At 44.8% G+C, this 15,872-nt stretch overlaps 1 protein-coding gene and 1 pseudogene across 1 annotated transcript; both read right to left on the bottom strand.

Annotated features, from left to right (window-relative positions):
* Nucleotides 1–4,419: 4,419 nt before the first annotated feature.
* LOC100760754 lies at nt 4,420–10,015 on the bottom strand (annotated as a pseudogene).
* Nucleotides 10,016–14,298: 4,283 nt separating this feature from the next.
* Defb136 (defensin beta 136) lies at nt 14,299–15,131 on the bottom strand. Its single transcript, XM_027390043.1, has 2 exons — nt 15,077–15,131; nt 14,299–14,471 (listed from the first exon to the last, which is right to left on the bottom strand). The coding sequence occupies exons 1-2, from the start codon at nt 15,129–15,131 to the stop codon at nt 14,299–14,301; spliced, it is 228 nt and encodes a 75-aa protein (XP_027245844.1).
* Between the last annotated feature and the right edge of the window lie 741 nt (nt 15,132–15,872).

The raw sequence follows: 15,872 nt of genomic DNA, 5'->3' as shown, positions 1-15,872 counted from the left end.
GCGCACAACAATGACGCGCAGAGCATAGCAACCACCCTGGGAGGGCCTATGGACCATAACAACCAGTTGACCAATCAACACAGGGCAAACCCTCCAAGCCTGGAGGCACACCAATCCTGAGCCTGTGCGTACCCCTAGACACTCCCCTTACATTGCCCTATAAAATCTCTATACAGATGCTTCGAGCTGTCTTTCCTAGCCATCTGCCATGGTGGATGGATGGAAGGAAGGCCTGAGCTAACATGGGGTTAGCTCGTTAAACAACTATAATAAAGCCTCGTGCAGTTTGTATCAAAAAAAGTCAAAACAACAACAACAATCAAACAACAATAACAAAAACCTATGCTCCATGTTTGAAAGTGATTGTCTTGGGTTGTGTCTTGGGATTTAAAAAAAAAAGTCTTTAGTTGCTTATTTCAAAGCAAGATGCCTGATGTTCCAAGCAAGGAGAGGGAATTGAAAGACAGTATTAAGTATGAGTTTGTTGACAAGTTTTAAGGACCAGGAAGTAGATCTTGTTGACCAGGAAGTAGATCTTGTTGACCAGGAAGTAGATCTTGTTGACCAGGAAGTAGATTCTCTTGTCCAGATGGCTAGGTGTTACATCTTGCAGTCTGTGTAGTGGGTTGATGAGTTAGGGCCCTTGAAAGGTGGAATACTCAGTAGATGGAGCTTCCTTGTAAAAACACACCTACTGGTGAGGGAGACTTTGTCTAGGGCTCTAAATGGGACAAACATCTCCCATGTTAAATGCTAGTCCCAAGCAACCTAGAAGTCCACCCAGGGCTGAACTTACAACAAATGTGATATATACATAAAACTAAATATTATTTTGCCTTAAAAGGAGGAAATTGGGGCTGAGGAGATGGCTCGACAGATAAAACTGCTGGCTATACAAGCATGAGGACCTGAGTTCAAATCCCCAGAACCCATTTAAAAAGCCAGGCATGCCCATGTGTCTGTAGCCTCAGTGCTGCAGAGGGTAGAGAAGGATAGATAGAACTTGCTGGACATGGGCCCAATGGAGACCCTGCCTCGGGTGAATAGAGTGGAGAAAAATACAAATAAAAAGGTTAGCCCTAATTCAACTCTTTTCTGGATTTCTGCTGGGGCTGTTGCTTTTCAGTAAACCCCTCTCTACCTTGTGTGCTAGCTAGGCCTGGTGTCACGTGACTCAGAGCCCTTATCACCTCATCTCTGTGCTTGCCTCTGTTTTAACCTCCAACATGTTTGCCACTGAAAGCAGGATCTTTAAGAAACATTTTTTTCTGGTTGTGTTTGGATCATTAGATCTAAAGCTGGTGAATTACACTTCTTAAAAAGAAATCATGTGTCTAATGCAAAAGACATTTCCCTGACCTTTATTCCAGTCCTCTCTGAGAGAGGCAGCAACCAATGTCATTTTGGTGTGTGAATCTTCCAGATCTTTCTCTATTCCCCAACACTTTGGGGGCTTTATATGGTGTCATAGCTGGCTTTTATGATCAACTTGACACAGCTTAGAGTCATCTGAGAAGGGAATCTCAAGTGAGGGATTGCTTAGCTCAGATTGGCCTGTGGGCATGCAGTGGGAGAGTCCAGACCACTGTGGGTGGCACCATTCCTTGAGCAAGTGATCTGGGCTACATAAGAAAGCTAGCTAAATCTAAGCCCAAATAAGCAAGCAGTATTCCTTCATGGTTTCTGCTTCAAGTTCCTGCTTGAGTTCCTACCTGAACTTTCTTCCATAGTGGACTGAGACCTGGAAGTTTAAGCCAAAGAAATTCTTTCTTTCCCCCAAGTTGCTTTTGGTCCAAGTGTTTACCAAGGGAGAAGAAAGGAAACTACATGATATCCATAATCCATGACGTTATACATAATTCATAATGAAATATGCATAATTCATATAAACTGGGGAATCTTCCTTTGTGTATAAAGATATTTTGTGTATAAAGATATTTCTGATTGACACACGCAAACCTACAGACCTGGCTTATTATACTCTAGTATATTTCATCACTCTGTCAAGTGACATTTAACTTGTTTGTAACTTTTGCTACTGTGAATAATTCTGCAATGAAACTTCTCGTGAATATCTCTTGTATATACACAAAGTTTTTCTCTTGGGGAAACAGGGATGGTAGACTTTCCAGTGAAGAGAAGACACATTCAGCTTTTTGATATTTTAGTATCTAGAATGGTCTCTCCAAGAGGACTAGGTTAAAACACACTATGAACAATGAACAAAATGACTTGGTTTTTCTTACGCTCAACCAGAACTGGTTAGCGCTTTTAAAAGGCTCCTTCTCTGATTGCTGTTTTCTTTCTTTAGTGGCCAAGATGCATGGACTCAAGCATGCTCTCCCCACATCCCTCTACCTCCACCTCCCTGCTTTCCAACTATTATTCTATAATATACCACACGGGCATACTTCATATGTTCACGCTCCGCATACAAGTTATGCAGTGTCTCAAACATGCATCCATATAGTCAGAAGTCATAGGATGAAAAACACTCAGGAGAGACCAGGGAGTTAGCAAGCTCACACCCATATGTCACTACCCACAAAGAGCATCCTTTCCAGTGGAGATAAGAATATTAATGGGAAAAGTGCTGTTGGACTATCTCATTTCCCCATGTGGGCGGCCCAGATAAGTGGCAGCCGAGATCTGGACAATAACACCCAGCCTGACAGCCTCTGGGCAGCTTCCCCCATCTTTCACATCACAGACTTTCACATCAGGGCTTGTTGGACAGGGACAGAGCTTGGAGCAGGTCAAAGGAATGGACAGTGACAGCAAAGGTGGAGGAGCTAAACCCACGGGGTGGAGGTACCTTGGAACTCATAGCAGCCCTGAACCACCAGGAAGGGACAGCAGGAGGTTAGAGTCTCTAGTGCAGTGCTTCCCAACCTTCCTAATGCTTTAATACAGTTCCTCATGTTATGGTGACCCCCAACCTTCAAATTATTTTCATTGCTACTTCATCACTGTAATTTTGCGACTGTTATAAATCATAATGTAAATATCTGTGTTTCCCAATGTGAAAGGGTTGTTCGCCTCTCCAAAGGGGTTGCAACCCACAGGTTAAGGATGGCTGCTCTAGTGTGACAGTGAAAGACCTAAGGCATGAGGTCAGGGAGGGAAGACGGCAAGGGGCTCAACTTGGAGCAGATGGGACACAGATTCACAAGCCTCCTTCCTTTCTTTGTTCCATTACCAAAGAATGTGAAAGATGGGGCCTGCTTCTCTTGCTCCGCTCCCTCTTTGCTGCACTCACTGGCTGTAGGATCTGTATCCTTCCATAGTTCATTGAGAGCTGCATCTGATACCTCGGTCTTAATCCTAGGCATCTCAGCCACTCTTGGTACCCACTTTAAGCCATCCCTGCCACGTGTCAGTTGAAATTGTGGGGAAGGTACTGGAGAGCAGTGATTGTGAGTGGGGCTCTGCTTTCTGAAGCTGGCAGCCAGTTTCACCTGGAGCAGAGGCCCCCGAGCAGCTTGCTTCTCGTCTCTGTAGGGCTAGAGAGATGGCTAGAGCCTAAGGGACTCCCTGTAGACAGGAAGCTGAAGGCTCCAAAGTGGCTGGGAACAGAAGAATTCAGGTGCTTCAACTTGAGACTGGTGTGATGGCTAATCTTGGTTGTCAACTTGACACACATGGGAAGAGGGAGGAACTGACTCCATCCAGTTGAACAAGGGGCATGCCTGGGGGGGCATTTTTTTGATTGTCACCTGACATAAGGACACAGCCCTAGGTGGATGGTGTCATCCCTAGCATGGGCTGGGCTGTACTAGAAAGCTAGCTGATCATGAGCCTGGGAGCAAGCCAGTGAGTAACATCCTCCACGGTCCCTGCTTCTATTCCTGCCATGACTTCTCTCAGTGATGGGCTCTAACATGGAAATGTAAGAGATGTAAGAAACCTTTTCCTCCTTAAATTTCTTTTGATCTTGTTGTTGTTTTTTTTTAAGATTTTATTTATTATGTATACAACATTCTGCCTCTACATATGCCTGCACGCCAGAAGAGGGCACCAGATCTCATTACGGATGGTTGTGAGCCACCTTGTGGTTGCTGGGAATTGAACTCAGGACCTCTGGAAGAACAGTTGGTGCTCCTAACCTTTGAGCCATCTCTCCAGCCCTTGTTTTCATTTTCTAAAAGCAAAATTTCATACTAATGAGGTCAATGTGCTTGTTGTAAACATCAGTAAATTTCACTTTATTTATGTATTTACATTTCTAACAGATTTATTTTTTTTAAATAAATGGCCTATGGGGTGGGTAGGGTAGGCACAGAAGTATGGAGCAGTAAATAAGAACAAGTGGATGCAATCTTACTAACTATAACTGCAAACTCTTATAGAAGATGATGCCCTGTTCAAAACACAACAGATTCAAAATGAGGTGTTTCCTTAGCAAGACTGGGGATTCAGTCACTGGTATTTGGAATTTAGGATGCAGTCCTTGTTTTGGGGTGGACCACTGGGTGCTTGACACAGCCCGTGATTTTGACCAGATTTGAACAGAACAATGACCACCCAACTGAGGTAGAAAGAGATGAAGTGTTTGGTTTCCTGTGTCACATAGCTACAAAAGGTTTGCCCCACAGGAGGGGTTGTAATTTCTTCTCAAACTCCTTCTTGATATGGGTGGCAATATCCTTTGCTATGTTATACTTCCCCAGTAGCCTAGTAGTGCATTCCACAGGTCATGAGTCCTGTTGTGTCTCTTCTGACAGGTCTACGTTTTTTAATCACTGCTTTCCAGTCACATTTAGTTGCTTTGGAGCCTGCCAGTCAGTTGCTGTGGCCTCCAGGGGAGGGGCTGGAGATGCTCCAGTGACAGAGGAGACCGGGTCTACAAAAGCTGTGGCACATTTGTCGTGTGTGTGTGTGTGTGTGTGTGTGTGTGTGTGTGTGTGTGTGTGTGTGTTTATAACGTGTGGAAGTCAGAGCACTATTTGCTAGCATCTGTTCTCTCTTTCTACCATGTGGGACCCAGGATTCACACTCAGGCTATCAGTCTTGTTTGCAAATGCCTTTACTCACTGAGCCATCTTGTTGGCACAGTGTGGTGGTTTGAGAAAATGGCCCCCCATAGGCCCATAGGAAATAGCACTTTTTTTTAAAGGATTAGAAGGTGTGGCCTTGTTGGGGGAAGTATGTCACTGGGGGGTAGGCGTTGGGGTTTCAAATGCTCAAGCCAGGCCAAGTGTCTTTCTCTTCCTGCTGCCTGTGCAGTATATCCCAATATAGAGCACTCAGCTCCTCCAGTGCCATGTCTACCTGCATGGTTCCATGCTTCCCACCATGCTGATAATAGACTAAACTACTGGGACAGTAAGCCAGCCCAATTAAATGCTTGCCTATATAAGAGTTGTCCTGTCATGGTGTATTTTCAGAGCACTAGAATGCTGACTAAGACACCTACTAGTTTTTGTTAATGAAAACCAAGTCAGCAATTCAAATAGCAATTTTGAAAATCTAACATTCTAACACAGTGCAATCCCAAGATACACACTGACAAGTAAGAGTGGGGAAATATTAATTCAAAATCAAACCATTGTGTTTCTATAAGAGCAGAAAGCTTAGTTTGTGCAGTAGCAGCTCTTCCCTGGCAAGTGTGTGGTGGGGGTAGATAACTGCTGAAGTCAGCATATGAAAGGAGAGAAACCTAACAGGACCCTAGGAAGCTCCAGCAGGCATTCAGGAGCCAGATGAGAATGTGGCATCTGAGGGAGACAATCAGCCTCCAAGCCCCTTCTGTCTTAGGTTAGTTAGTGTCTGACCATCTGTCCCATGGTACAGAGACCAACCTATGGTGACATTTGTTGAGAAGGTGTCACTGGGCTGGAGCCTCTGCAAAGGCACAGGGACTGGATGGAAGACTGGCTGGGGATACTCCTTCCTTGGGGGGAACTTCCAAGGTGGTACTTTCTTCACCTGCTGCCCTCCGGGGGAAGGGGAGACATAACACAGGTGTTTTCTGATGTTGAACAAAATCGACTTCTTGCCTAATGGTTACCTCCTCTCCTCTTCTTCCTCTTCTTCCTCTTCTCTTCTTTTCCCACTTTCTCCTCCCCCCTTCTTCTCAAAATAAAGGCTCATGTGTCCCCTGCCCCCTCCACCTTGAACTCACTATATGGCTATGCAGAATCTTGGTATTTTGATCCCACTGCCTCTATCTCCTGAGTGCTGGGATTACAGGTGAGCACCACCTTAGTCGGTTTATGCTGTGTTGGGAACAGAACCCAGGGCTTCATGCATGCTAGGCAAGCCCTCCACCAACTGAGCTGCAACCCCAGCCCTCAGCGAGTAATTCCTGAAGACATGAGGTGCTTGCAATGACCCATAATCACAATGTGATATCCTGGGTAAGGACAGAAAGGCCAACGGTGGGGTCTGTGACCCAGCATATAGGAACCCCAGCTGCCTTTGGGAAGGTCACTGAGACCCAGTTCACACAGTCAACAGGTGATACATTCAGATTGATGGGGATAGAGAAGCCAGGTAGACCTGACCACCGTTCCCAGGTGGACCCTGGTAACAAACACATTATATATTTATGGACTGCTTCCCTTACACCGATCGTGAAGCACTGATTTAGTTGTTCACTTGATTCTTATAAAAGGGCTTGAAGAAGCCGGGCATTGGTGGCGGGCGCCTTTAATCCCAGCACTCGGGAGGCAGAGGCAGGTGGATCTCTGTGAGTTCGAGGCCAGCCTGGTCTCCAGAGAGAGTGCCAGGATAGGCTCCAAAGCTACACAGAGAAACCCTATCTCGAAAAACAACAAAAAAGAAAGAAAGAAAGAAAGAAAGAAAGAAAGAAAGAAAGAAAGAAAGAAAAAAGAAGGGCTTGAAGACAAAAGTCACACCCCGCTTTGGTAGATTATACACCGAGATCTAGAAAGGTTATAAACTTTGCTTAAGGTTGCCTACTGTGGAAAACAGCATGAGCACTATCCTTAAACGCTGGACCAGACTGGAAAAAGACACCAGTGTTGAAGCCACCAGAGTGGTCACATCATCTGGTGGAATGAGGTTGCCTCCCAATCACTGGTGGGAGGCCCCTGCCATACCCCTGAAGGGCCCCTGTGGAACACAGGGTTATGAGAACGTGGAACAGCTGGAGTCCTAGACTTCCATTTTTGGACTGGGTAAAATGACTCTATAGGACAGAGAGAAGACATTGTGGCTGTAGTACCTGTGGCTGAAGCACTTTTAGGCAGCAGAAGCTGGGGTTATGTAGGTGGCTCAATCAATTAAACGCCTGTTTTGCAAGCAGCAGGGCCTGAATTGGATCCCCAGAATCCACCCAAAAAATAAAAAGCCAAACCACAATAACAACAAAATGTCAGAGTGGTGTGCATGTGTGTAATCCTAGCACCTAGAAGGCACGCGTGCGCATTCTCTCTCTCTCTCTCTCTCTCTCTCTCTCTCTCTCTCTCTCTCTCTCTCTCTCTCTCTCTCACACACACACACACACACACACACACACACACACACACACACACACACTCACCCCCTCCCCTGTCCTTCTGTGGCTATGTTTGTGGGGCTGTCCTTTGCAGCTGTGTGTACTAAGAACAGCATAAAGGAGGGTGGCTGAGAGAGATCTACATGCAGGAGTAGGGTTCACCCAGTGTCCAAGACTCAAGAACAAGGCTGAGGCGCCCCTGATCTGAAGGCTGAAGCTGAAGCTCCACAGAACCAGGTCTATGCCAAAGTAACCAGAACCCAGGGCCGCCTCGGTTCCTCCCGATACTCCCTCTGCTGGCCTGGAGCGAACTGGCCGATAGGAGCCGGCTCTTCAGATGAGGTCATTTGTTATGGTGGCAGGGGAAGGGAGGCGGTGGGAGCAGGGGCCATGCTGTCTGTTGTCCCCTTGCTGGCGCCACAGGGTGGACAGCTGGGGTCTTGTCTGGACAGTACCTCGGGCAGGGTGTGATGAGAAGGTTCGCGACTCCCGAGGTCAGGGAGCGCAAGGCAGCCTGTGTTTTGTCGGGACTTATGGAAGAGAAGTGGGAGCTAACTGATAGGCTAAACCCTCCTTTTCTGTGATTCCCTCAGGGGTCTAGTTGGCCCTGTGTGGACCCTGAGCTAGCCTACAACACGCAGAAGGGACCATTGTGGCTCCTCAGACATCTGAGCTCTGCTTTATTCTGGAACACTTTGGTGTTTGTCATTTTCCTAGGAGGCCTCCCCAGTTTTTCGGGTTTTCAGAGGCCACCCAGGAAACCTTGGCTATCTTTTTTTTTTTTTTTCCTTGAGTGATGCGACCCATTTCCTAGTGTTACTTACTGATGTCAACATGTGCCGCCCAGGTCTTCTGTGTGCAAGTGGATTGAGCCACTCTTAAAAATGCCTATGCTTATATACATGTTCCCAGAGTGTTCTCAGAACTCCTCATCCCTCTCATTACCCACCAGAAACAGTCACTTCCCTGCTTCTGACCCGGTGCTGTGCTCTGAAAATCCAAGTGAGTGGCAGCCAAGGCCTAGCTTCTCCTCCCCATTGTTTTGTCTGGGAGGTTGCCTGCAATGCTGTGAATAACAGAAATTCTTCTTAGCTTGGGTGTGCTCCATTGTAACAACGTCGCAATACTGGGCTACTGAGATGTCTCAGGGGTCACCTCAGAATCTTTTGTGCACAAAGATGGACAAAATTGTCTTCTGACCTCCACACATGGGCTGTGGCCCCTACAAACACACGCGCACGCACACACACACACACACACACACACACCAAACACACATGCACATATACACACACACCAAACGCACATGCACATACACACACACACACACACACACACACCAAACGCACATGCACATATAAACCACACATACCCCCCCAAACACATGCACAATACACACAGACATGCATACATACATGCATATACATATCACACACATGTGTATGCACACCCTAAACACAAATTCACATGCATATACACAGCACACACACACCACAAGTACATGCATGCATGTGCACATACACCCCAAACACACATGCACATAAACCACACACATTCACCCCAAACACACATGCATTCATACACACATGCACAAACATACCACACACAGGTGCACGAACACCCCAAATGCACATTCATGCGCACACATACACTCCATATTTCTGTAGAGTAGCATTAATTTCAAAGGTTTTTATTAACATTTGAAAGGTTTTTACTTGGAAGTATCAAACTTCTAAAATTATATTATTTGTTGTGTTTCCTGATGTTTTTCCTGTTTTACTTTTTCACGAAGAAATGATCCCTTTGATGTAGTTTATGATTTTTTTGTTGTTGCTGTTTATGGGTTTGTTTTTTGTTTTTGCTTTTTAAAACAGAGTTTCTCTATGTAACAGCCCTAGCTGTCCTAGAACTAGCCCTGGAGACCAGGCTGGCCTCGAACTCACAGAGATCCACCTGCCTCTGCCTCCTGAGTGCTGGGATTAAAGGCATGCGATCCACCAACACCCAGCCAGTCTATGTTGTTTTAAATGGCATTTGTGTTTTATTTCAAGTAGAGGGTTGATAAAGTAACTCTACAGCTCCTTGTTTGTAACCTCCTATTTCTGCTTCATTTTGAGTCTATTCTAGGGTAATGTGTGCAGTGAGGCTTATGTGCAGAGAGTTGTCAAGAGTCCCTGACCCTAGTAACTGAAGGATCCTTGATTTTTCCTTTCCCACTTGACAATGCATCTGCTCATCTGCCATTATCAGCTCCCTTTTGTTGCGACTGAATAATGGGCTCCTCTGCCCAGAAGGGGAGCTTAGGCTCAGGCCTCATCTTCAGAAATTCTGACAATCTTAGTTAAAAAGCTTTATTCAGGAGCTTGAGGATTAGTCTGTGTGATTCAAAGGTTTAGTGGGGTTATTGGCAATTGCTAAATTGACAGGAAGGGGCTACACAACTGCTGGGTACCAATGTCTTTAACTTTCCTTCTGTCTACATCTTTGTTTGGATTCCTTCTCCAAAGTTTTAAAGCTATCTTCACGGATGTTTGCCTGCTCCTTGTCACACATTCTTCCATGAATTGTCTTTTCTTTGTTTACTGTTGCGAAGAAGGCTCTTTATTGTTGTTGGGTTTGGGGCTTATTTGTTTGTTTTTAACTCATGCAGTCAAATAGAGCATGAAGGGTATTTGATATTTTTATTTCCCCCCACTGTCTTTGAGCTGCTGGTTATATGATCAGACTCTGAGTGAAGGGTACTTGATGCTCTAGCGGGCGTTCTGAAGAAATATCATGTGAATCACGAAGGATTCAGCTTAGATGTTCATCAGCTGATGAACGAGAAATGAAAATGTGATACACACATAGTGGAATTTTATTCAGCTATAAAAGAAAATGAAGTTAGCAGGAAAAAAAATGGATGGGACTGGAAAGCATTGCACTGAATAAGGTAAGCCAGGCCAGAGGGAGAAGGCAGGAGACCTTAAGGGGAGAGGGCAGGGCAGAACAATGAAGGTGGCAGAGGTCAGCAGGAATACTGGGAGTTAAAGACTTAAGCAGGAATGGTGGCAGGAGTAAGGGAAGAGGAGAGGAGAGGGAAAGAGTATCCAATACTAAGGATGTATGAAAAGCCCTTGGGAACGTCCACTACTTCGTAAGGTAATTAAAAAGCTATATAAAGAACTATTGTCTGAAAAGGCACGCATGAGCAATTGTCTGGGAGGTCTTTCTTTTGGGCCTCTTGTGCAGTAGAATCTAGGACCAGGCCTGAGATACCCTGCTATTTCCCATTAGTGGATAGATTCAGTCCCATGCCGACCATCTCTCAGTCATCAGCTTACCTGTGGTCTGTTATGTGGTTAGTATTTCCCATTTACAGACAGGAGACTAGAATTTGGTAAGCACCCTTTCTAATGTCACTCAACAAAAGATGACAAGGAACGAAGCCCAGATAGATCGAAATTATGTGCAATTAAAATAAAACTACAGTCAACACATTACCTTTGCTAAAGGTCTTTATTACCATATACAGCTGGAAATGGATTTTGTCCTCAAAGCCTGTGTTAGTAAGCCCTCTATCCCCACCCCCACCCCTGTTCCTCTCCTCCCCAAGCCCCAGTGTAAAAGACCCTGTCTGGATCCCTCTATTGTTGTGACGTTTGTATCCAAGCACATACTTTTTCAGCTCTGTTCAGATCTTAACAAACTTCAAGTGGGAAGTGGGAAGAGCCCGAAGCCTGTGGTTGCGCCCCCTGGTGACAGAAGCAAAAACTAGGGTTTGGCCTTCCTAACCTGATAGTTTTTATTTGTCCAAGTCTGCAGGGCTTCGGGAAGCCCAGAGCTTTCAAAGGCAGGTATAAGATGGGGAGTCACCAGCAGATTGCATTGAATTTTGATCTATGTTATTTTTAGTCTTACCCAAGTTGGCATGTGTCCTTTTTCCCAAATAATGAAGATTGAAAAAGATAAAACAATTTTTAATTATGGTCCATCACCAGAAGTGTGATTGACAAGTCTCCCCCCTCTCTGATCATCTTTTCAATGGTCTTCAGCCAGTTGGGACTTGTGTATATGGGTGTGTTGTGTGTTTACACCTGCTAGTGCATGTGTAATGCCCTCTCTTTCTACCATGTGGGTTTGGGGGATCAAGCTCAGGTAGTCAGATATAGCAGCAAGTGCCTTTACCCAACGAGACATATTGCTAGGCTCCCCCCCAATTCCTTTTAATTATACAATCCAGTGCCATTTTAAGTGTATGCATGGTTATGCAATGAGTCTCTAGAACTTTCTCTAACAAAGTCTAGTCTTGTTATTGAATTCTGACTGCATGCCTACCACTGTGCTACCCTTGACCAAGGAAAGGAAGAAACTGACAGTGAAAACCTTAGAAAAGCCTTGGATTTCTCCAGAATGCCCACCACAGACTGGAAGCTGATGTGCAAAGACTGTGAGGGAGTAAAATGGATGACGGCTGCCACATGGTGGCAAGAAGGAGTCACAATCTATAAAACATGCTTCATGCAGCCTCTATACAAGCCAGGAACTGGAAGAGAGTCTTGGCCATTAGTATTTCAGAATGGCAGGACTTGTGGGAAGATGTGACTTTGGTGTTTGTATGGATTGGTATCCATCAAACTCATTCATCAAGGGAAGAGATGAACCTGGAAGGCACTCCAGGGCTCCACACAGGCAACAAACCAGCTGTCCTGGATTGAACCTGACTCTTGTACTTGACAGACAAGTGCTCTCATGCTGAAGCACACATTGAGAATCATAGTTTTGAAGATCTGAGTCCTCTTTGTATTCTGCTGGAGAGAATTCTGTGTCCTTAGTTTGCACTTAACTCTCAAAGTTGTGTTATTGGTCAATATAATTACAGCCTTGGGGACCATAAGAAAAATGTGAAATCTGAGGAGTTTTTTTTTTTTTTTTTTTTTTTTTTTTTTTTTTTTTGCTTTTCTGTTACCTACTTTTCATTATTATTTAATATTTTTATTTTTCCCAGACAGAATGTCATATACCCAGGTTGTCCTTGGACTTCTGGTTACCCTGCCTCTGCTGGATTACAGGTGTGTGCCACTATGCCTGGCTTGATTTTCAATTTTATGTTAATTTTATTACATTATTTTATAATTTTTTTTTTTGGTTTTTCGAGACAGGGTTTCTCTGTGGCTTTGATGGCTGTCCTGGAACTAGCTCTTGTAGACCAGTCTGGTCTCCAATTCACAGAGATCCACCTGCCTCTGCCTCCCGAATGCTGGGATTAAAGGCGTGCACCACCACCGCCTGGCTATTTTATAAATTTTTGTACCACTACCCTCCTTTCTTTTGCTAAGGGGATGATAGGCTTTAAGGAACCAATACATGTTGCCACACACTATAGATGCTTCTGGGAGGAGGCTCCAAAGGGCTAACCAAAGCATCATGTCATTAGAGTCTAGCTGCTTGAACCATCATGACCTTTAGGAAGTTTGAGGACCAGAAGCTGAAGATCTGTGGGCAGGTGGGCCCTTCTTGCTGTACCAATAGTGTTTTTATGGCCACAGTTTTGGGAAAGAGCACTTGTGAGATGAGGCTGCCAACCATTCTTATTGCTCTGCAGTGAATTACAAGGATCTTGATAGAGCCCATGGTTCTGTCCCTCCTGGGGAGGGGCACATGGCAATGGATGGTAAGGAAGCACCCTGGCACAACACAGCTGTGTAGATGACAGCTTCATCCTGAACGTGAGTGTGATGATGCATGGGCAAAAATAGTGATGGCAGGTATGTGGGAACTGAAGGTCAGGGCCTGTGTTGAGCCAGGAATGGAACTTGAGATCAGTTTATGGCCCAGAGCCTTCAGAAGATCAGGTTGGATTCATGATTTCTCATTGAAACTACAAAGTTGGTTCCATGGTGTAATGGTTAGCACTCTAGACTCTGAAACTACAGCCCAGCCAAACTCCTGTACTTCCCAAGTGAGAAGCAGTTCAGTGCAACCAAAAGTGGACTCAATCACAATAGACTGGATTGTGTGTGTGTGTGTGTGTGTGTGTGTGTGTTCCCAAATAAGTAAATACATTTGTTTAGTTTGTATATTACTTGTATGCGTATGTTTTTGAGGGCTGACCATTTGGTGTTGGGTAACCAATTGGTGTGCTCTTCCCTGGGGAAATAAAAATAATAACAAATGATGATGATAACAAGAAGAAAAAAATGAAGATGAACTGAGTTCAAATCCAGGACAAACTAATTTCATACTTGTGTGATCTTGGAAAAAAAATCATCATTTGAAGAAATCAGATTTTTGTTTTGAGGATTAAGTAGTTTGATATATGCAAAACAGTTTAAAGACTGATCTCATCATGGCAGCCTTTGTTTCTGCACTCAGAGTGTCATTTCCTTGGGCCTGTGGACTTATATGGAGCAGTTGAGTCTATTTTATTATTTTTGTTTAAATTTAATTGAATTTTATGTATGTGCTGTCTAACTTCACATGCTTGTGAAGTTTATGTAGAGGCCAGAAGAGAGTATCAGTTCCCTTGGAACTGAAGTTACAGATGGTTGTGATGCTAGAAATCAAGCCCAGGTCCTCTGGAAGAGCAGCTGATGGTCTTAACCACTGAGTCATCATCTCTCCAATCCCAAGAAGGAATTTATGATTTAAGACAATAAAGAAAGACCAGGAAGTGCTGTTCACTGCAGTGCTTCTTTACAAAGCACATCTGGAATCCTGACAATACACAGCAGATCAGCCAGTGTGCTCCCCATCTGCCACCCACAGTCTCTCTTAGTGAACTCTTGGACCTTGAAGACAGATTAGGAACTTTTAATCTTTCACAGAACCTTTTAATTGGAGCCATGAAGTATAGGTTATATACCTTTGGATTGAGGAGGTGCATATAACTTGTCCTTTTTACAACAGGACATTAGGTTGTTACAGTAGCCAATCCAAATCCATCCTGGCCTACAACCAAAGAAACAAACGCCTTTGTCTGCAACACATGTTTCAAACTCTACACCGTCATTCCCGATGGCACAGTTAGCTGAAGGAATAAAGAAAAAGACAAATCAGTGTTCAGGAGGCTAGGAGCAAAGCCAGTCTTGTTTTCTCTTTCTGGTGGAGGGTTTGGTATCTGTTGATTCCCCTTCTGGGACTCATGCCCTTACTTCCCATAAGATGTCAGTGAGACTGTAGAGTCTAGGTCCAAGAAAAGCTGGGCATGGTGGCCCACGCCTTTAATCCCAGCACTCTAGAGGCAGAGGCAGGTGGATCTCTGTAAGCTCAAGGCCAGCGTAATCTACACAGATCGAGTTCCAAAACAACCAGAGCTACATAGAGAGATCCTGTATCAACAAACAAACAAGCAAACAAAAACATGATTTAGAGGAAATAGGAATTTATTGCCTGAATAGGGGTGCACTCGTCATGAAATGGGCTCCTCTCTTTAAAGATCCTGAGGATCTATAACTAATATAGAGAATGATACCTTAATACCCCTTGCCCATATCCTAGCCCTAACCCACCAACCCATCTCCTATGGGTGAAACTTCCCATTCTGGGGTTACATTGTTTGTTTACTTATTTTAATTTTAGTATCTGAGCCCTTAGGAGACTTTTTCATATCCAGACCCACAGTTCACCTCCTACCTGCAGGCAAAGAGATCGCCAGGAAGAACAGAATGCCTGAAGGATGCAGGTGCATGACTGTGGAGGATGCAGAGCCAAAACTGCTCAGATAGCTGTCTGGGAGCTTCCTGTATAGAGATATCTGGGTTAGGTGGGGCTGAATTCTGGCTCACTCTTCCAGGGAGCTCACAGCTTCTATAGGTTTAGAAGAAGAGGAGACTCTGTGCCATTCAACACTACATTCATTTCTGCAAACCATATGATAGGAAGGTACTCAGCTAAGGGCAGAGTGTCTCCACCAGCAGAGCAGGTCACCCCTGCATCAGACCTAAGTACCTTCCCTCACACCTTTTGAAATTTCAGGAGAAAATGGCTACATCATTTACCTTCAAGTCACATTTGAAAGCCCAGGGTCCACAAACACTATTACAGAGCACAGGCAATTCAAGGCTGGGTAGGATACAGGTAAGGGGTGCTCACGGGGTTCCAAGAAACAAAAGGGTCTTAACATGGCAACATGGATTGACTAAGAGTAGAGGGATTGATTACTCAGGGAGTGAAGAAGGGAAGTGTCCTCACTTACCTGGCCAGAGGCTGATGGAGAAAAGTCCCCAGATGATCTTCCTTTTCCAGATGGTTGGCTTGAGATACCAATCACAGTGTGAGGGCCTCAGGGGTCAGGGAGAAACTCCCTGGCCAGTTCTGTGCTGTGTTCACGGTTGGATGCCTAGACTTAGAAGTGAACTGAACCATACTTCCCTGGAGCTAAAGTGTGGCCCTTGAAAGGAGCTATTAGGCTTGCACTGCTTGGGGCCAG

This window comes from Cricetulus griseus (genome assembly GCF_003668045.3).
Source record: "Cricetulus griseus strain 17A/GY chromosome 1 unlocalized genomic scaffold, alternate assembly CriGri-PICRH-1.0 chr1_1, whole genome shotgun sequence".
In the NCBI taxonomy this organism is placed as follows: Eukaryota; Metazoa; Chordata; class Mammalia; order Rodentia; family Cricetidae; genus Cricetulus; species Cricetulus griseus.
This window is presented reverse-complemented; position numbering and strand designations above follow the sequence as displayed.